Source organism: Saccopteryx leptura, chromosome 5, assembly GCF_036850995.1.
Source record: "Saccopteryx leptura isolate mSacLep1 chromosome 5, mSacLep1_pri_phased_curated, whole genome shotgun sequence".
NCBI classification, from domain to species: Eukaryota; Metazoa; Chordata; class Mammalia; order Chiroptera; family Emballonuridae; genus Saccopteryx; species Saccopteryx leptura.
The window spans coordinates 220,778,172-220,799,308 of NC_089507.1; the positions used below are offsets into that span (position 1 = coordinate 220,778,172).

General features: G+C 58.9%; 2 protein-coding genes across 2 annotated transcripts in view; both read left to right on the forward strand.

The window, feature by feature from the left end:
• The window catches only part of PRPF6 (pre-mRNA processing factor 6), a 33,322-nt gene extending 19,388 nt beyond the window's left edge, over positions 1–13,934 (forward strand). Inside the window, exons 12-21 of the mRNA XM_066384470.1 lie at positions 693–815; positions 4,089–4,210; positions 5,536–5,674; positions 6,812–6,931; positions 7,686–7,862; positions 8,510–8,643; positions 9,786–9,877; positions 10,583–10,697; positions 13,005–13,131; positions 13,656–13,934. Of these exons, the coding sequence (XP_066240567.1) occupies positions 693–815; positions 4,089–4,210; positions 5,536–5,674; positions 6,812–6,931; positions 7,686–7,862; positions 8,510–8,643; positions 9,786–9,877; positions 10,583–10,697; positions 13,005–13,131; positions 13,656–13,808 (1,302 nt within the window). The 3' untranslated portion in view covers positions 13,809–13,934. The remainder of the gene's footprint in view (positions 1–692; positions 816–4,088; positions 4,211–5,535; positions 5,675–6,811; positions 6,932–7,685; positions 7,863–8,509; positions 8,644–9,785; positions 9,878–10,582; positions 10,698–13,004; positions 13,132–13,655) is intronic.
• A 2,179-nt stretch (positions 13,935–16,113) lies between these two features.
• C5H20orf204 (chromosome 5 C20orf204 homolog) lies at positions 16,114–18,071 on the forward strand. The gene is made up of 3 exons (XM_066386379.1): positions 16,114–17,293; positions 17,392–17,544; positions 17,724–18,071. The coding sequence occupies exons 1-3, from the start codon at positions 17,033–17,035 to the stop codon at positions 17,922–17,924; spliced, it is 615 nt and encodes a 204-aa protein (XP_066242476.1). The 5' UTR covers positions 16,114–17,032; the 3' UTR covers positions 17,925–18,071.
• The last annotated feature ends 3,066 nt before the right edge of the window (positions 18,072–21,137 follow it).

Here is a 21,137-nt window from a genome sequence, read left to right on the forward strand (position 1 = left end):
AGCCTGTGGTCAAGCTGGCAACCTCGGGTCTTGAACCTGGGTCCTCTGCATCCCAGTGCGACGCTCTATCCACTGCGCTACCGCCTGGTCAGGCAAATTTCTTCATAAATTTTTAAAGTCATTTGCGTTTTTCTGTTTTGGAGAACTGTGTGTTGTGTGTCTCCCGCATTGTTGGTCCTTTCCTGTTTGATGTGCAGGAGACACCCATGGTTTGTCTCTGTGCCTCCTGCTGTCTTGTCCCCATTCCCGAAATCCCAGTGCTCTCCTGCTGGCCAGCCTCCCTCCTGCCCTGGACTTTCCTCCCCCAGGCTTCTGTCTCGCTGACCCGGCAGCTCCTGTGCACTCTGACAGGTCTGTCGACCCAGTTGGAGAGTTTCTTCCATACTTGCGACACCAGTGTGTGTGAACTTGTTCTTTCTCCAGCTTCTTTAGTGTAGGAACTTCTGACAAGCACTGCGCTGCCTCCTGTAGCACTTTGTATGGACGCAGTAGGTGCTTGTTCAGCGTCTGTCAAGGGGTGGGTGCAGCTTCCTGCATTCATTAGGTGTTTGTCGAGCATTGATCTGCAGGGTGGCAGGGATGGTTACACAGCAAGACAGAGCCAAACCCTTCAGAGCTCATGCCACCTGCAGGACCTGGGCTCTTGTTCTCCCTGTGGGCACTGGAGCGACAGCGCTGTTTCCCTCTCTCAGGATGCTGAGGAGTGCGACAAGGCTGGGAGTGTGGCCACCTGCCAGGCGGTCATGCGCGCCGTGATTGGCATTGGGATCGAGGAGGAGGATCGGAAGCACACCTGGATGGAAGACGCCGACAGTGTGAGTCTGGTCCACGGGGCTGGAGTCTCTTTATGGGGAACCTTCGCCGTAGCCTGGGGTCTGAAAATCTCTGATCTGCTGGTTTTTACACACAGTTGCAGTCGTAAGGAATGTGGTTTTCTTTAACCCAAGTTTATGTTCAGAGCTGCTCTCTGAGCACCTACTAACCTTCTTGCTGCAGGAGGCGCCAGTTTCAGGCTCACGCGGCTTTCCAGCTGTTTACCTCTGGGTGTCTGGCCTGCCCCCCCCCCCCCCGACTCTGTTATAAATTGCATTTGGAAAACATTTTGCAGGGCTTTTGCCTACTTTGAGATTATTTCCTTAGAATTGGTTTCCAGAGAAGGGATTGTGGAGTCAAGGTTGATGAACACATTTAAAGTATTTTAGACCTTAAATGTAGCCCTTTTTTTGGCTTTTCATTTTGAAATAATTTTAGTCTTACGGAAAAGTAGAAAAACTGTATGAGGAATCTTTCTAGCCTTTCGTCCAGATCCCACCAGAGTCACCCGTCTTACACTTGTGTTTTCATTCTCCACGTGTGTGCACATGCACGCCCCTATTTCTTCTGAACCGTGGGAGAGCAAGTTGTAGATGCCATGGCCCTTGCATCTAAACACTTTAGTGTGTGGTGTGTTTCTTTAAAAGAAGACATTCTCTTACACAATCTCTGCACAGCTATCAAAGCCAGGAAAGTAGTGTTGATGCAGAACTGTTACATAATTTGCAACCTTTATTAAATGTCACCAGTTGGCAGCTGTGTTCTGTTGAGTAGCTGCCAGGGTCCCATCCTTGGGTCTCTGGGGTCTGCAGGAGGGCTCTGGTCTGTCTCTGTTTCCACGAGTCTGATGTGTTGGAGGGGTGCGGGCCAGGGACCTATGGATCCCCTGTGAGCCAGACTCCACCATGTCTCATGGTTGGGTTGAGGTTCTGGGTCTTCCTGTAGCCTGTGCTGGGGGATATCTGTGCCCATTTGACTCTCACCAACTCAGGTGGCACCTGCCAGGTTCTCTATCGGAAATCTACTATTTTTTTTCCTTTTAATTTATCAGTATTTTGTGGGGAGACACTTTGCAGATCTCATTTCTCCAAATTTTGACTTTGTGGTTTATGGGTCCATTAATGATGTTTTTGGCCTGTATCAGTTATTATCAGGATATTTGCCAAATAGAGATTTTCTAAATATCATTTCTTCTGCATTTTATTAGAGTTTATTAGTAGAAATTGAGCAGTAATGAAGAGCTTCCCTCTCTCTCCTGTTCATATGGGTGTCCACTGCTCTATATCAGGGGAGATTGGGGTTTCCCACTCCATTCTGTGGGGTTCTGTCCACGCGGCCATCCCCTGCGGCACCCCTGCTATGCCCTGTAGCCACTGTCCTGAGTCCTGCGTGTGCTGTAGCCTGAGCCCAGGTGCTGGCGGTTCCTGCTGTCGGGCAGCCTGCAGATGGCCTCGCACACCCAGTACCCCCTGCTTCATCAGGGGAGCAGGCGCGGGCTGCTTAACTCTCTAAACACACAGAAGCCCCTGGTCGCCGAGCCTGTTCACTCTGAATGCAGGTAGATGCTGCCCGCTGGCTTTTCTTCCTGCTCTGACCGGGGGTCTGGGTGCAGCAGCGTGCTGGGAGAAGGGGTCTGGGTGCAGCGGCGTGCCGGGAGAAGGGGTCTGGGTGCAGCGGCGTGCCAGGAGAAGGGGTCTGGGTGCAGCGGCGTGCCGGGAGAAGGGGTCTGGGTGCAGCAGCATGCTGGGAGAAGGGGTCCACAAGCCGTTTCCTGTTTTCTTGCTGTGTTGTCTTTGACACACACTGGAGTGAGCACAGCTGTCCTTCAGAGAGCTTGTGACCCTGGAGCGAGGACGGACATCGTTCGTGCTTGGTGGTGCTCTCACCACCTGACAGGCCCGGCCCAGCCACACCCAAGGCCCTGGGCACGCTGCCACTTAGGCCTGAACGCCTTTGTGACTCCTCCAGCACCTTGACCAGAAGTCACGGAGAGGATGCACACCGATGTGCACGGGTCTGCGTCTCAGCTGCTCTTCTCTCTGCAGACGCTCCTGGTCAGGATGTGCCCACCCCTTCCTGGCTTCTGGAGGGGTTGACGCAGATGAGGCCTCAGGACCAGGGGTCCAGTCTGAATGGGGAGGTGTTGGTGGCATTGTGCTCTTTTCTTCCCACACCCATTTCCACGTTGGTGGTCCAAGAACACCAAGAGGCCTGCTAGTGTGGTCTTCTGTTGACATGGGACGTGGCCTTGGGTGGCTCAGGTGCCCTCCCTGTGCCCTCCCTGTGCGCAGGTGTGAGGCTGCCCTTCCAGTTCCAGGTCACATCGCTTTTACGTTCCTAATTGTAAGACTTTCTTACTGACACGCTTCCTATTGGCATTTCTAAAATTGATTTTGGAAAGAGAGAGAGAGAGAAACATCAAGTTGTTGTTCCACTTAGTTGTTTCATTTGGTTGTGTTCTCATTGATTACTTCTCACGTGTGCTCTGACTGGGGATCAAACCCGTGACCCCCGACGACAGAACACCAGGACGACACTATGGCGGAGGCACCTGGCCAGTGCCTTTCTTTCTCGGCATTTACTTGTGTCTTACAGGTTTACACTAAGTGTAACTTATTATTTTTTTTTTTTTTACAGAGACAGAGAGAGTCAGAGAGAGGGATAGACAGGGACAGACAGACAGGAACGGAGAGAGATGAGAAGCATCAATCATTAGTTTTTTGTTGTGCGTTGCAACACCTTAGTTGTTCATTGATTGCTTTCTCATATGTGCCTTGACCACGGGCCTTCAGCAGACTGAGTAACCCCTTGCTGGAGCCAGCGACCTTGGGCTCAAGCTGGTGAGCCTTGCTCAAACCAGATGAGCCTGCGCTCAAGCTGGGGACCTCGGGATCTCGAACCTGGGTCTTCCGCATCCCAGTCCGACGCTCTATCCACTGCGCCACCGCCTGGTCAGGCCTGAGTGTAACTTATAACTGAAAATACATACTACAGTACTTTTTAACGAGGGACCAGTGTGCATGAGATGTGGTCCCTCCATGTGCACCCCACTCACCTACAGCCCAGGAGGTGCTCCCCTGCACCTGGTCCCGTGGTCATAGTCTCACGTGCACCAGGTCCCATGGTCATAGTCTCATGTGGTCTCGCTTTGGTGTTCATGTCCATGTCCTCCTGGGGTTTGATTTCTAGCAGATGGCATCATTGGGGAGGGCAGCACACCTCCTGCCCCAAGACTGGTGCTGGGCCACCCGTCCTCACACCTGTCTCTGCTCTAGTGTGTGGCCCACAATGCCCTGGAGTGCGCACGAGCCATCTATGCCTATGCCCTGCAAGTGTTTCCCAGCAAGAAGAGCGTGTGGCTGCGGGCCGCTTACTTCGAGAAGAACCATGGTACCAGGTATGTGGGGGGACTTCCCGTGTGCTGGCTGCCTCTCCAGCTCTAGGCTGTGTGGTGCTGCCTGCAGGTAGGTGAGTGCCTCACCGGGACCTTTGCCAGAGGAGCTGTCTCTGTGGCTTCTGTCACAGGATTATCACTGTTCTGTGCTGGACAAACCAGGACACCGAGGGGGCCTCTGCCAAAGTGGAGCACCTGTGGCCAAGCCCGCAGGGCCCCCCGGAATCCAGAGCCCCACGCCTGCTCACCCTGGCTCCGGCAGTGTGGGCTGTGAGGCATCTGGGCCCAGGCAGGCATGGTTTTCATTTAAGCTGTGCTAGCTTTGGGCTGGGGCTGGCATTTTGCGCTCTGAGGAGGTCCATAACAATTTTCTCTAATTGTGCTCTTTAATTGAAAAAACCTTTCGGGTCTGACTCATTGGCTGCAGCTGCTGATTAGATTAGGTGCTGCCAGGCTGCAGCCTCTGGGTTCTTTGCCCGAAGTCCTCCCAGGGTGTCCTTTGTGCTCCTGTCCCCTCCTCACTCCTTCCCGCTGGCTGGTTTTGGAGCTCACTCCCCTGGGGACGTTTTGAGATGCTCGTGCTGGCTCACCCTGTACAAGTTCACCTTGGGCGGTCCGCTTGGAGCATTGCCCGTCCTCCCAGTGTGGCCTTGGTGGCACTGCTGCTGTTGGCCCTAGGCTTGGAGCAGCCGCGTCCTCCCCTCGGCCTGTCCCACCGGCCTGTCCCACCGGCCCGCTCTCGGGATGATGAGGGAGGCAAGTGCCGAGGCCTGGGGTCTCGGTTCTGGAGCTGTGTGCGGTCGGTCTTCCCTTTGCCTCACTGCTGAGGTCTTAGGAGGTCACCTGTGCCAGGTGGTGTGAAAGAGGGTGGTGGGCTCCACACCTGGTACCCAGCCTGGCAGTCTTCTTGCTCAATAGTGACCTAAGATAACTTTCTTCCAGTAAGACGGTGTCTCTGGCTGTCAGAGAATAGACCGAGGCCATAATCTCTGTCGGCGGATCTGTGGTTAAAGATGAAAAGGCCTCTCCTGTCACCCAGACCGTGAAGTTATCGCTCCCTCCAGGACACACGGCTGTAAAAGGCTCTCTTGAGAAGTTCCTCTGCCAGGCTCTGCTATTTAAACAATGCGCTGCTTTGTAGCACCCATTCAGTAGTTGATTTTAGAACCTTTATGGAAAGAAAAGATTTCCCCACACTCTCCCCATTGTAAAACCTGGTCAATCATTTACAGTGTCGAACTTTGGAGCAGTAACTGTCTTTCCAGAGCCCACCCACGGCTGTGGGTGCCTGTGTGCTCTGGTGGTGATCACGGGCCCCTGTCTTACAGGGAGTCCCTGGAAGCTCTCCTGCAGAGGGCCGTGGCCCACTGCCCCAAAGCGGAGGTGCTGTGGCTCATGGGCGCCAAGTCCAAGTGGCTGGCGGGCGATGTGCCCGCGGCGAGGAGCATCCTGGCTCTGGCCTTCCAGGTGGGTGAGGTTGACTGCTGCAAGGGCATTGGTGTGCACACACCTCCTCAGGGCCTCCTCCCACTCACTGATGGGAGCTGACGAGGGGAGGGCATTCGTGATCAGAATGCCCAGGACTCGGGTGCTGTACAAAGCCTGAGAATAGGGACAGTGCCTGGTTGGACATCTACCTCTTGGTCACTGCCACTCAGTGTGACTACAGGCTAAATGTGTCAGAACACAGAACATGGCGTGAACAGGCAGTGTTCTCTGAGAGGGATGGAACACAGGAGCAGGTGACATCCGGTCTCCAGCGTAGAAATCAGGCTGTGCAGTCCTTGGAGGAAGGAGCCCCGGCCCCGCGTGCTGAGCACAGCTGCAGTGGGGTCACCTGTGGGTGGAGTTGACTCAGACAGCTGCACCTAGCCAGGACAGTCACAGTGATGCACCTTATGTTACTGTCACATGTAACACCCTAATACTTGATGACAATATGGTGTTCGTCAGTCGTCTGCAGCCTCTCTCTTATAGACTGCAGAGTGCTATGTTAGGGTTGATCTGCTGTGACCCAGGCTAGGATGACCAAGTTTGTCGTTATTGACTAAATTCGTGAGAGGCCTGGCCTGGAGCTGGCTGTGCTCTCTGCTGTCCATCTGAGCACTCAGATCTCCCTGCCATCTGTCCAGGTCCTGCTGCCTGTCACCACGGGGCTGCTTGTCAGAGGTATGACAAGGGTCAGATGAGTGTGGCCAATATGCTCTTAGGAGGCTGCGAGGGCGCGGCCCACACGTCTGCTGGACTGTTGGGAGTCGTCTTCACACCGTCAGTGCCGCCCACGTGGACACATGGGGTGGCCAGTCCCCCCATCGCCAGGCGTGGGAAGGAGTAGGGCTGGGTGTGATGCGTCCCCGGGGGTAGGAAGTGAATGACTCCTCCAACTCTGAGAGGCCACACAGACTCGGGGTCCTGGAGCGGGCAGCTCTGTGGCTACCAGTCTTGTTCCTGAGTGCCATCGAGGCCACGCCAGTGACACCTGGAAGTCGGAGCTCCTGGGCTGGACTGTGCTTGGATGGGTCTGTCCTGCAGCAGGGGGAGGAGGGCCCCGCCCTGCTTGCTTCTGTCTGGAGCCACCTTGACTCTGCTGTGTGTGTCCTGCAGGCCAACCCCAACAGTGAGGAGATCTGGCTGGCGGCCGTGAAGCTGGAGTCGGAGAACAACGAGTATGAGCGGGCCCGGCGGCTGCTGGCCAAGGCGCGGAGCAGCGCCCCCACCGCCCGGGTGAGCAGAGGGGCCCGGCCACGTGGAGCCCCCCTCTGCGGTGTGGGGGGGGGCACGAGGCCCTGAGGCCCTGAGTGAGCAGAGGGGCCCGGCCACGTGGAGCCCCCCTCTGCGGTGTGGGGGGGGGGCACGAGGCCCTGAGGCCCTGAGGCCCTGCCACGTGGAGCCCTCCTGTCTGCGGTGTTGGGGGGGGCACGAGGCCCTGAGTGAGCAGAGGGGCCCTGCCACGTGGAGCCCTCCTGTCTGCGGTGTTGGGGGGGGCACGAGGCCCTGAGTGAGCAGAGGGGCCCGGCCACGTGGAGCCCCCGTCTGCGGTGTGGGGGGGGCACGAGGCCCTGAGTGAGCAGAGGGGCCCGGCCACGTGGAGCCCCCCTCTGCGGTGTGGGGGGGGCATGAGGCCCTGAGGCCCGGGTGAGCAGAGGGGCCCTGCCACGTGGAGCCCTCCTGTCTGCGGTGTTGGGGGGGGGGGTGTGCACGAGGCCCTGAGGCCCTGACGCTCTAGGTCCCTTTATTCAGACCTCACTTTAAAACGTCCCCGTGTGTGTGCCCTCCTGGTTCCACAGCCACCAGACAGTTTACATGGGATGTCAAGAGCGGCAGGTCAGACGACCTGTTCTTGACCTTAAGCAGGTACCACAAAGGTGCCAGCCCAGCCCGACCCAGTGGTAGAGGCTGGGCCAGAGCCGGGTTGACCAGCTGTCCCGTCCAGATGGAGCAAGGCAGGGGCAGCTGCCTGATGTGCACCTGTCTCCAGGTGTTCATGAAGTCCGTGAAGCTGGAGTGGGTGCTGGGGAACATCGAGGCCGCGCAGGAGCTGTGCGAGGAGGCCCTGAAGCACTACGAGGATTTCCCCAAGTTGTGGATGATGAAGGGGCAGATCGAGGAGCAGGAGGGGCTGACGGACAAGGCTCGCGAGGCCTACAGCCAGGGGGTGAGCTCTGTGCTGCACACCTGGGGGCCCCGCTGCGCCTTCGCCCTCACACCCTGCACTGCCTTTCCTTCTGGGCGTGCTGGATTGTCTCCGACACCCCTGGACTCCTGGGCTTCTTGAGAGCTGTGTGCTGTGCTCAGTGCCGTGCAGGCTACAGTTCCTCTGTGTGCCCAGCATAGCTGTGCACATAACACACTCACCCTGTACATACCTGTGCCCAGCATAGCTCTGCACGTAAAACACGCGCCCTGTACGTACCTGTGCCCAGCATAGCTCTGCACGTAACACACGCACCCTGTACATACGTGTGCCCAGCATAGCTCTGTACGTACCTGTGCCCAGCATAGCTCTGTACGTAACACACGCGCCCGGTAGGTACCTGTGCCCAGCATAGCTCTGCATGTAACACACGCACCCTGTACGAACCTGTGCCCAGCATAGCTCTGCACGTAACACACGCGCCCTGTACGTACCTGTGCCCAGCAAACTCATGCACAGAAAACCTCAACCGAGATATGAAGTGGTGAGTCTCCATGGACACAGGCAGCCTGACCCCTGGCTTGAGCTGGCCATCGCTGTCAAAGTCCCTCCCAGACACCAGCCAAATCCCTCTCTCTCTCTTATTTGTCTTTCTTTTTTGGCCACAGTTGAAGAAATGTCCCCACTCCACGCCCCTGTGGCTTTTGCTTTCCCGGCTAGAGGAGAAGATTGGGCAGCTGACCCGAGCTCGGGCCATTTTGGAGAAATCTCGCCTGAAGAACGCAAAGAACCCTGGCTTGTGGTGAGTCGTGCCAGCGCACGCTCGGGGCAGCTCTCTGCACAGCGTTTAGACTCGGGCTCTGTGGGGAGGGGCAGGTGCCGGCCATGTGGAGACATGTCTCTTCCTTGGGAGTTTAGCCCAGGTGCTCAGAGGGGCCTGTAGGTAGTTTGATGCAGTTTAATTTGTGCTCTGAGAGGGTGTGTCCAGGAAGCTAGGTTCTAATGGGGGATCAAGGGTGGATGAAGCCAGAGAGCAACTTCATGGAAGAGGTGACATCTGGGCAAGACCTTGAGGGATGAAGAGGAGTTTGTTGAGTGAGGATGGCATTCTGCCCAGGAGGCTGTGCACAGAGGTGCAGTGCAGGGCTCCGAGTGCCAGGCTGGAGCGTGGGGCACAGAGGTGCAGTGCAGGCTCCTAGTGCCAGGCTGGAGCGTGGGGCACAGAGGTGCAGTGCAGGCTCCGAGTGCCAGGCTGGAGCGTGGGGCACAGAGGTGCAGTGCAGGGCTCCGAGTGCCAGGCTGGAGCGTGGGGCACAGAGGTGCAGTGCAGGCTCCGAGTGCCAGGCTGGAGCGTGGGGCACAGAGGTGCAGTGCAGGCTCCGAGTGCCAGGCTGGAGCGTGGGGCACAGAGGTGCAGTGCAGGCTCCGAGTGCCAGGCTGGAGCGTGGGGCACAGAGGTGCAGTGCAGGGCTCCGAGTGCCAGGCTGGAGCGTGGGGCACAGAGGTGCAGTGCAGGGCTCCGAGTGCCAGGCTGGGGCGTGGGGCACAGAGGTGCAGTGCAGGCTCCGAGTGCCAGGCTGGGGCGTGGGGCACAGAGGTGCAGTGCAGGGCTCCGAGTGCCAGGCTGGAGCGTGGGGCACAGAGGTGCAGTGCAGGGCTCCGAGTGCCAGGCTGGAGCGTGGGGCCGAGAGCTAAGGAGACACCACTGCTGTTGTGCACTCACCATCCGAGCAGCCCACGTGCCTGTGTCCTCACCCAGCCTGCCTCCTCTGCTCTGATGGTGTCAGGGTCCAGGCATCCACACAGGGCCGTCATAGTGGGCCCAGCAGTGAGTGTCACCAGCATCTCACTGCACGGTAGTGTGGGCAGCTCCGGCCCTGCGGCTCTGTGGTTGGGCCATCTATGGACAGGTGCTGGACCTTCCCCTCGGACCTCTGTCCTCAGGTTGGAGTCTGTGAGGCTGGAGTACCGTGCAGGGCTGAAGAACATCGCCAACACGCTCATGGCCAAGGCGCTGCAGGAGTGCCCCAGCTCTGGTAAGGGTCCGGGGCCCCAGACAGGGCACGGCACCACTGAGGGCGCAGCCCCGCGGTCTTGTCTACGCGAGTTACTCCAGCCAGACGGCTCACTGCACTGGGTCGTCGAGACCTGGGAACTGAACTCCGTCTCGGTCAGGGAGCTTGACTTTCTGCTCTGAAGGTCTGTCATTTCTTCTTAATTTGTGCTATCTTGCTCCAAGTCTGTGAGTTTCTCTGTAAAGTCACGCAAGGTGTTCAGTTCTGTGCCGTTTTTTTTTTTAAGATGAAGACTTTATGAGAATTTCTCATCATAGAATCTTCAGGGGTGTAATTTTTAGTGGCTTTATGCAGTTACGTATGACAGAAGTCACCACTCACCTGCTCAATTTTAATCTGTTAAATATGACTATTTCGCATGAATCTTTACCAGCTTTCTGATGCTTTTGTTACAGTAAGTTCTTAGATGTGGAATTATGAGTCCGTGGGAGTAACCTTGTTACGTTTGACCCAGTCACCCCAGAAGGTTGTCCAGTGTGAGCCTCCAGGGCCACGAGGTCTCAGTGGGCAGCAGGATGGCTGGGCACACATGGCCTCTGTGGTTCTCCCCTCAGCAGGACACTGCTCAGGTCTTCACAGGCCTCTCCTGGGCAGCTGGGCGTGGGCGGGCATGTTTCTCAGCCGAGGTGGGAGTCTGAGGTGCAGCACCTTGTGTCTGAATTGCAGGGGTCCTGTGGTCTGAAGCCATCTTCCTCGAGGCCAGGCCCCAGAGGAAGACCAAGAGCGTCGATGCCCTGAAGAAGTGTGAGCATGACCCCCACGTCCTGCTGGCCGTGGCCAAGTGAGTGGGAGTCCCTCCGGGGCTGCTGGCCCAAAGGCCTCTCGCTGGGGTCTGGCTGGTCACTAGAACTGGGCAGGCTTTCTTGGTCCTTGGCCACCAGAGCTCTGTGACAAAGCACTTAGGCTTTGATTTGAGGCTAGTGCATCTCTGGGCAGAGACTGTGTGACATATGCCCCAGGATTGTCTGCCCCTTGTCCGGTGTCCTGAGGGGACCACTCTGTGTCTGCCACTTCGTAGTTGACACAAACTCATGCCCTGGGTTTCAGGAGACAAACTTGCTGATAGTCTCCGCAAAACTTCATTCACAAAAAAAGTTCCTTTGGTTAAAAAGGGCTGTAAGCAAGGAGATTGCACCGTTTTGATGAGAAACCAGACTCTTGCTCCTGGACCCAGTGCCATTGGGGCCACTGATCCAGTTGTCAGTGTGCCTGGGAACAGGAACAGAGATCACGCGCTGGAGGCCACCTCCTTCAGGGCGCATAGTCTTGAGGGCAAGAGGAGGTCAGCAAGTAACCTCACACCATGAGCTTGTATTTCAGATTCTGGATCAGGGACTCCCTGGGAAGGTGTATGGTGTGTTGGGCGTGGCAGAAAGCTCAGGGCCTTGGGGAAATGGGTGAGGTGGTGGCTGGTGGCTGGTGAGCAGAGGGTCTTGAGAGCCTTCTGGGAGGTGACTTCCTGAGAGGGATGGGACCCATGCAAGGGCATAGGTTGGGTGTGCTCGGAGGAGGCCAGGCCCTGGGGCTGCTGCTCAGGGCTCTCACCTGGCGGAGACGTACACGTGGCCCACCAGCTCCTGTGGCCGTGGCAGCCTGAGCGGGGGCATGGTGCCCCCAGGAGGTGCCCGTAGGCGGCTGTGACCCTTCTTCCTCGGGTCCTGCCAGTGCCTCCTCTCCACTGCTTTGGAGACGAGGGCTTTCCACGGGTCCCAGGGCCCAGCCTGGTCCAGTCGGGTGCGCCCTCCCTCCTGCCCTGTGCTTCCGCCTCCCAGAGTGACTTTTATGTGTGACACTCAGATATGGCAACCATAAAACCTTGTAAAAGTCTTTGCTAAAGTAAATAAGTCACTCCTTTCTGTTCCCAGGCCGGTGTTCTATGTGTCTGCTATCTGGGTTTGTGCTCTTTAAATCACAGTTTATCTAACACCAAGCAATTAAGAATGCCACAAGGCTTAAAAAACAATCAAGCTATCAGAGCATAAAATTATTCTGTTTGGTAACACACCAGCCCAACCGCTGCCTGGAGTGCTGTCCTGGCCTTCCGTGCCTCAGTGCCTCTGGGGGGCCGGGGGGGGCTGCGTGGCCCGTGTCAGGTGTCTGCCTCTGCTGCAGGCGCAGGGCCCTGTGCTGCTTGGGGGGCGGGAGTGGCCGGAGCTGCTCTTCCTTCCCTGACAACCTTCGCTCAGTTTTTGTCAGTTTCACCTCATTTTACCCAGAGGAAAAGTCGGATGTTCTTTGGGTGGGGGGAGGAGGCACTAAGAAAGTTTGGTTAGACACTTGAAGGACGGCTCCAGGTTCATGACCTGCGCTGACTTCCAGGTGGCCTGGCCCGTCCTCAGTGTCCTGTGGGAGGACAGAGCTGACGGTGCCGCCTCAGGTCCCCAGGCTGGTGCTGTCCCACACTGGGAGGACAGAGCTGACGGTGCCACCTCAGGTCCCCAGGCTGGTGCTGTCCCCCGCTGGGAGGACAGAGCTGACGGTGCCGCCTCGGGTCCCCAGGCTGGTGCTGTCCCACGCTGGGAGGACAGAGCTGACGGTGCCGCCTCGGGTCCCCAGGCTGGTGCTGTCCCACACTGGGAGGACAGAGCTGACGGTGCCACCTCAGGTCCCCAGCCTGGTGCTGTCCCACACTGGGAGGACAGAGCTGACGGTGCCACCTCAGGTCCCCAGGCTGGTGCTGTCCCCCGCTGGGAGGACAGAGCTGACGGTGCCGCCTCAGGTCCCCAGCCTGGTGCTGTCCCCCGCTGGGAGGACAGAGCTGACGGTGCCGCCTCAGGTCCCCAGGCTGGTGCTGTCCCACGCTGGGAGGACAGAGCTGACGGTGCCGCCTCAGGTCCCCAGGCTGGTGCTGTCCCACACTGGGAGGACAGAGCTGACGGTGCCACCTCAGGTCCCCAGGCTGGTGCTGTCCCCCGCTGGGAGGACAGAGCTGACGGTGCCGCCTCAGGTCCCCAGCCTGGTGCTGTCCCCCGCTGGGAGGACAGAGCTGACGGTGCCGCCTCAGGTCCCCAGGCTGGTGCTGTCCCACGCTGGGAGGACAGCCGGCCTCCGCGGCGGCTCACCCTGGGTTTCGCCCTGCTTCCCGCAGGCTGTTCTGGAGCGAGCGGAAGATCACCAAAGCCAGGGAGTGGTTCCACCGCACCGTGAAGATCGACTCGGACCTCGGGGACGCCTGGGCGCTCTTCTACAAGTTCGAGCTGCAGCACGGCACAGAGGTCTGCACCCCGTGGGGAGGGGGCTCCGAGGGTGTGGGAAGGAGGGAGGCAGAGACGGACAGCACGCTCTGACAGTGTCCACCTCCCCAGCTGTTTCGTGGCTACCGTTCTGTAGCCTCTCAGCCTGAAGGGGAGGTATTTGGGCTGTTGGGGGTCTGTTAGCATCTCAGTGAGTGAGGTGGCGATGGCATGGGGTCACGGTAGAAACCGGAATGGAGTTTGGGCCCTGACAGTGGTCCCTGTGCCTCCGTGGGTCTGTTTTCCTGGGCCTGAGCCCGGCATGGCTTCCAGGGCGACTGGGAGTTGTCAGAGGTGGGTTCACAGAGTGGGGTGCCCATGGGAAGTGGACTTGGGCTTGACTCTGCTCTGCATCTGTGCCAAGGCCTGCCCCGAGGTCGTCATTCCAGTGGGGTGCAGTGGGGACTGCTCCCCAGGGCCTGGGCAGGGGCTGGGAGGGCACGGTGGGCTGGCGTGAGGAAGAACCGGGGAGGAGCCCTGTCTCAAGAGCCCGCCGGTCCCCCCAGGAGCAGCGGGAGGAGGTGAGGCGGCGCTGCGAGAACGCCGAGCCCCGGCACGGGGAGCTGTGGTGCGCCGTGTCCAAGGACATCGCCAACTGGCAGAGGAAGATCGGGGAGATCCTCGTGCTGGTGGCCGCACACATCAAGAACACCTTCTGACTGTGCAGCTCCTGTGGGCGCGGGTCCCGGGGCAGCTCGGGGGCGGGCAGGCGGGCCTGCCGTGGGCTGGGAGGGGTTCCGAGCTCTCTGTCCTGCTCTGGAATTAAAGTTTTTCTAGGTAGCGTGTAGGGTTGGCGACCACTGGTTTTCTCTGGGCTCCTGGCGTGTGCATTTGCTGCTCCTGTCCAGTCTGTAGGGGTTCGATGGCTCTCGTGTGTGGGGAGTCTCAGGAAGCATGACTCGGCGGGGTTTGGTGGAGAAGGTGGTGGAATGCACATTCCTTGGTGACCTATCTGTCCCTCGGATGTGCATGCTGCTCTGGGGGAGGGCACCCGCCACAGGTCCCGGAGTGGGCGACTCCTGAGTCTGAGTGCAAACACAGCCTGCGTCCTCAAGGGCTCCCAGAGCCAGCTGCTGAGGGGGTGCTGGGAGGCCCCCTGGGCTTGGGTTGGGGGAAGACGTCACGAGTACGACGTTTTCTCATGTTTGTAGGTGGGTCTGTTTTTGCTACTCTATCATCATCAGTTTTCCTCAAGCACTTGTAGCTGTCCTCAGTTATAAGTTAAAAAGTGAATTACCTGGGACCCCTTGGCAGATGTGAGGACAAAGGACCTCTTGAGGCCCCTTGCAGGAGAGGCAAGTGGCTGTGGCTCAGGGTTCCTTTCCCCTCTGGAGAAGGCAAAGCGGTCTGCTCCACACACTGCAGAGCGAGTCCTAGAGCCAGCCCACGCGGTGCTGCAGGAACCAGGGTCCAGGAAGGGGCAGTGACTTGCTGTGGCCATGGGCTGTGGATGGCCTTCTGTGCCCTGAGTGGGGCGTGGCTTCTCCTCGGCACCTTCTCTGGCTTTGCTGTCGGGTCAGGTCTCCTGCAGGGCCCTTGGAAAGTTCCAGAGCATTGGAGTTACCCACATGTGAATATCTTGGGACCCGTTTTCTCAAAGGCTTTGAGGTAGTTAAAGTGCTTTTCTCCCTGCGGAAACACATTTCAGCTTGGGTTCCAGCAGCTGCCTCTGTTCTGTGGGCCATGCTGGGCGCTGTGGCCCAGCCAGAAGGGGCAGCTGCTAAGTGCTGGGAAGCCCCACGCCAGGGACCTGCTGGGGCAGAACCCCTGGGTGTGAGGGTGCAGGGCTGGCCGCCCCGGGGCTAGCTCAGCGTCACTCACCTGGATCTGCTGTGGTGGGGTTCCTGGGAAAGACCACGGAGGAGGACCCTGATGGAAGGGGGGGGCAGCCCCTACTTCCTTGGCCCCCCTCCCCTACCTGGCTGTACTGCCCTCTGTCCACTGGGCACTCTGCCCCCTCCTTGACAGCACATCTCCCTGGGACTGGTGGTTCAATCCAGGACCCGCTGGATGGGAAGAGAGCCCAGCACTGCTGGGTCCGGGGTCAGGTTAATTGAAGAAGCGATTGGATAGAGGGTGGGGAGAGGGAGGGGGCCGGCTGGGATCCTGGGGCCTCCTCCTCCCTCCCTCCTTTGCTGGAGGAGCCAACTTCAAAAGCCTGTCCGCCTGCCGCAGCCACAGCCGCCCTGGTGCAAGGGAAGCCCTGGCTGGGCTTGGAGCTGGACCTGAGGAGGCTGCTGCAACCCCACCTGAGGACCCTGGATCATGGTGGAGGCTCACTGGCGGGAGTGAGGGAGGGCTGACCCTGAGAGGCCCATGGTGAGCAGCGTTGGGCCACTGGGAAGGGGACTCCGTGGGCTGGGAGCTTGTACAGCCCAGGAAAGGCTGTCCGTCCGCTGAGCCCCACCAACCGACCAACCAGGAAATCCCCTGGTTCTGTCGCCTGGGTGCTGGGCCTGGCCTTTCCCGGTGTGTCAGAGGCAGGGAGTCTGCTGGTTGCCTTGTCCTCACGGGCTGAGCTGGCCTGTGCCTTGGGGCCCTTGGTGTGTGTTGTGGGGATGGGAAAGACAGGCCGTCTGAGGACCCCGGGCAACCAGCTTGCCCACTTGGATGTCCCTGCAGTACCAACTCATTCTTTTGTCACTGTGCCCTCTGACCCACGGCCAGCAGAGGTGACTCCTCGGCCATCACACCTAGCGCGTCCTGGGGTTGAGAAGGGGCACAGCTCGTTGCATCTGCTCCTCTGGCTGCCAGTGCCCCGTGCAGGATCCCTGGATCCCTGCAGACACCAGGTCTAGCTGCCGGTTGAGGTACTACTGCTTTGCAGGGTCTCTGCCAAGGCTGGGAAGCGGAGTCGAGTCCTGGTCTCGCTCGGTTTATATGATTAATTTTCCAGTCGGCTGTCAGACTCCATCTTGGGGCGTGAGGGTGGGTTTGGGGGCTGGGAGACAGGAGGCAGAACTTTTTGATGCGTCAGTTTGGGGATAGGGGCTTCTACCCGTGAGAGCTGGTCCTCTCCATTCTGAGGAAGGGGGGAGGCTTTACACGGAATATCTGGTGGATCACACTGTGGTCCCCTCCCTCCACCTCTGGGGGTTTCCCCAAGCCTTCCCCTTCCAAAGGGGTGTGGCCTTGAGCTCTGAGCCCTCACCTCTGTCCTGGTTGGGTCAGGGGTGCAGGGGACCCATTTCCTGACTCAGCTGGTTGTAGCAAGCCACTGATGGGGGTGGTTTTGCCCACGGCTCCTGGCGGGAGGGTGGATGCCCAGAAGTGAGCGGTGTGCTGCCTGGGGGCACCAGCAAGAGGGGCCCAGCTCTGGGAGGGGTGGGGATGGGTCAGGCATGGCCAGAGGTGAGGTGCAGTGGGGAGGGGCTCCCCGTTGCACCCCAGGCCTCAGCCAGCCCTGCCCTCCACAATCTTGTGGGCTCTGGCCCTCCTGCCTCTGGAACCCTCTGTCTCCTTTCCAGCCCCTCCTCACCCCACACATCTCTGCACTGAGCTATTGGTTTGTAGGCCTGTTTTTTTGTTTTTAATATGTTTTTAGTTGATTGATTTTGTAGAGAGAGGAAAGGAGGGAGAGAGACAGGAATATTGACCTGTTCCTTTGTGTGCCCTGACCGGGGATCCAGCAACTTCTGCACTTCTGGACAATACTCGAACCAACAAGCTGTCGGTTGGGTCTGGCGCTGAAACAGCAGGAGTGTGTGTGGCCTGTCTAGACCCCTTGTTGGATGGCATGGTGACACCTGCATTTTACACCAGCTTGGAGATTTCCCCCAGGCTGGGGGACGGGCGCCTGTGAGGCCGCTGGAGGGGACATCCCCCTCCACAGGCCTGGTGCCCCACCCTGACCCTGGTGGCCTTTCAGGTGCCTCCTAAGCCGATGCTCTGGGCGCTCCTGGTGGCGCTTCTGGGAATCGCACCAGTGCCCAGCAGGCTGCGCACCTGCAGCGTCCCGGACGTGCTCCGTCACTACCAAGCTGTCATCTTCAAGGATCTACAGGCTGCCATGAGGCGGGTTGGGCCAGGAGCTGCAGGGGGCGGGCCAGGCTCCAGACATCTATATGTAACGCAGAAAAACCAGACTGGAGCTGCGGCCCCCCGGCGGCAGGGTCGGGTGGGAGTCTCCTGCAGTGCCCAGAAGGTATGGAAGAGACGCCCCCAACACGTCCTCGAGCCTCTTTCCTTGCGTCTCCCCGTAGGGCTCTTCCCCCAGCCCGATTTCCTCCCTTTCCTCCTTAGGAGCACAGTATTCTAGTGTCCATCGCATCACTGAGTCGTACCCTGCGTGGGGCGGTGGCTGGGGGCCGCCGCGGGGCATTGGAAAAAGCGGTATGGACCGTGGCCCTGCGCACCGAGGCGGTGATGCGGCACCACTGCCAGATGCTGCGCCAGGTGTGCGTCCCGACTGTGTGCGGGTCTAAAACCTGAGCCCTCTCTTCCCACGGCTTGGGGCTCACGTGGGCCTACTGACCACACCGCCACGCCCTTCCCCGGGGGGCTGGACGTGAGCTGTGGGGGGCGGGCGCAAGAGCCAGGTGTACTCGCTGACCACCCCGCCCCGTTCTGGACAGCGGAGCCCATGGCCCCAAACGCGTCCCGGCGGGCGTCGCGGCAGCCGGAGGCGGCTTCTCCTGCGAGCGCTGGACGCCGTCGCCACCTGCTGGGAGAAGCTCTTTGCGCTGCGCGCCTTAGCCAAGGAGGCTTCCCGCTCACCCTGCACGGGGCCTAGGAAGGAGCCTCGTCTGTGGACGACCGAGGGCTCTCCGTGTTGACCTCAGCTGACCACTGGTTCCCGCCAGGGTCTCATCCTGGCCCGTGGTCCCCGGCGGGACCCGGTCTAGGAGATGTGAACCCTGCCCAGTACCAAGCTGCCCCCCACCCGAGTGAGGCCTCAATAAACAGATGGTGCTGCAGGTCCAGTTCTTGATCCCTTCACCTGCTGCTTGGGGCTTCCCCTGGCTCTGGTCCTTGGTTGGGAGTGGGTGCTGGGGGCGCCGGAGGTGGGGTCTACTTCCCGCTCCACCTGGATGAAAACAGCACTCCCTGCCTCGGGCAGCAGGGGGCGTCTGCAGAGCTTGACTCCTGTTCAGTCCGAGGCTGGGGTGGGCGGGGAGGTGTGGGGAGGGACGCCTGTGGGCCCTAGAGCGTTGCATATCCGTCCTGCTCGACTCTGGAGTGGGGGAAGGGGTGGAAATGGAGGGGAGGGGAAGGCTGAGCTTTGTGAATTCAGAGCAAAACAGCCGGATAAAGGAAACGGGCCTGAAGGGAAGCCAGAGTCGCTGGCCCTGGCTGCAAGCGGGACACGCCATTTCCTGTGGCCCTGGGAGGGGTGGCCATGGCCCCTTCTGTGGGGCTGGACAGGCTGGCTAGGGACCTACTTCCTTGTGCCCTGGAATCCTGCATCTGCTTGGCAGAGTGAGGTGCTAATCCCTGAACTCCCCGACACACAGCTGCGTAGACTTGAGGTCTGTGGCCCCTCCTGTGTGGACGAGGGGTGACGTAGGTCAGGTACAGCACCTAGGGCGGACACCTGGGGGACTCAACACCTATCACCACACTTCTTCCAGATAGGTGATGCGCCCAGGAGGTAGCAAAGCAGCCCTTGCGCTGGGTGTGGAGCAGAGGCAGCACGCCCTGCCTGCCCAGTGGGCTTGGCTTCATGGTGCTGCAGTCGTGTGACAAGGTCAGGGCACTGGAGCTGACCCTGCTCCAGCCACCCATGTGCTAACATTTAGTCTGGGCAGCAGGACCTGTTCCTGCTTTCTAGGTGAAGAAACTGAGGCACCCAGAGGAGGTCACAGGACTTGGCTCAGGCCATACGCTAGGAAGTGTAAAGCGTGGTTATTCCCGATGTGCCCCGTGTGCAGCATGGGAACGAGGCTCCTGGACCTCCGTGTGCATTCAGCTTCCAGCTTGCTTCCAACAGGCTCCCGGCCACGAGGTGCAGACCTGGGGGCCACACTCTGAGTGTGAGGGTGATGCCTGTGTTGCTGGAATGCCCAATGGACTGTTCCACGTGTGAAGTGGGGGGGGTCTCCAGCTGGGAGGATGGGCAAGAGCGTGGACTTAGAAACTGGCGCAGTGTGGCCAGAGGATCTGAGCTTAGAAGAGATGTTAGAATGGATTGAGAAAGCCCTGCAGGGTGGTGTGTGTTGGGGGGATGCTGTGTGGTTGAGGCTGAAGGAGTAGGCTTGGACAGAATGGGGTTGAGGAAGGTCCAGGGAACCCCAGGGTCCCGCTCTGAGCACATGGGTGTCCCAACACTGGTGGAGGAGCCTCTGAGGGGAGCATATATGTTGGATGGAGCAGTCATATCCCTGGGCTCCTGCTGTGTAGGCCTTGGAATGAGGCCCAGGGTTCAGGTAGGGGAACTGGTTTGATGTGGTTGGAACCCAAGGCATGGGGCAGCTGAGTTGGGGGCTTGAGAGGTAAGAAAGTCTAGGGGGTCCGTACAGGGACAGGACAGGAGGAGAGCATGCCTGGGCATGGCCTCTGGGTGGTCATGCCTGCTGTCCACCCACAGTACCCCTTCCCTGCTGCTGAGAGCTGTCAGGACGTGCGGGGGTAGGTGGATGGGCAACAGGCAGTCCCTTCATGCACTCATGCCAGAGGAAGGTCGAAACAAACCACAGCTTGGGGGTGGATGGCAGGAGAGCAGAGGTCTCAAGAGGTTTAGGGACATATTCCCCACCCGAGCCCTGAACCACAACTGCATGAGTGGGTGAGATGGTCCTGTGCCCTGGCACCACCTGGTAGTGTGTGTGTGCACACAGGTGTGTGTGAGGGATTGCCCATAAGTGTGCACACAGGTGTGTGTGCAGCAGGGGTGTGTGTTGAGCACTGTCCATCCTCCTGCCTCCCCCTCCCACTTCCTGGGTGAGCTCCCCTCTGTCAGGCCCTCCTGGTCTGTCCTGGCAAATTGAATGTGGGAAGGGGGCAGTGGCTGGAAGCTTTTGGTCTGAGCCAGCAGAACCCAGTGCCTGCACAATCTTGCTCTTGAATTGTTCTCAGCACAACACCCCCACCTCCACCCTTTCCACCCTCTGTGCCCTTTCTCTCTGGGCCTCAGACAAGCCAGCCCCAGGATGATGGGCTGTCATCGTAGGTGTGGGGACCTGGGCCCCGTCCCCGCATGTCAGAAGCCATCTGTGTTCATTTCCTAGGCTGCTGTAAAAAATCACCACAAACAGGTGGCCCAACATGACATGTTTCTTTTCCTCCCAGTTCTAGAGGCCAGAGTCCAAAATCAGCATCACTGGCCACTAAGACACCCCCCACCCCGGGCCTACAGGACCCTTCCTTCTCACAGCTCCTGCTCCAATCTCTGCCTCCTCTCTCTCCCTCTCTTTTTAAAAAAATATTTTTCAGTTTATGTATTGAGTTTATAGAGAAAAGAAAGGAGAGAAAGGTGAGAAAGGTATAGATCTGTCTCTGGATGTGCTCTGACTGAAAGCTGAACCAGCAGCCTTTTGCATGTCCAGCCAGGGCTGCCTGCTGTCTTATTCAGATCTTTGTCACTGGCTACCTGAATACTTCCGAATGATTTTCTCACCTCAAGATCCTGAATTACAGCTGCTAAGAACCCTGTTTCCAAATAAGATCCCATTCTCAGGTTCTGGGAGTAGACCTGTATCTTTTTGGGGGCAGGGTGAGCTTCTGGGTCAAAGTTCACTTGTGCACTGTGTGGATGTCCCAACCAGATAAAGTCTAGGGGCAGTTACAGAGCCACACCTGCTGCTGTGACAGAGCAGAGGTGGAGCCGGGGTGCCCTGCCCAGACCCCGAGATGTTCACTGTTCTTCAGGTTTGGCACTGGGACCCTCTTGGTGGCTTGTTCACCTTGGCACACGAGTGCCCAGTGAATGTGCACTGGTTAGAACTGACGAGGACTAACAGAGGTGGAAAGACTCTCAACTATGGGGACAGGGCCATGGGCCCTGGAGCCGTCGAGGATGGAGTGCCCGCAGCATGATTTGGTGGACGGGC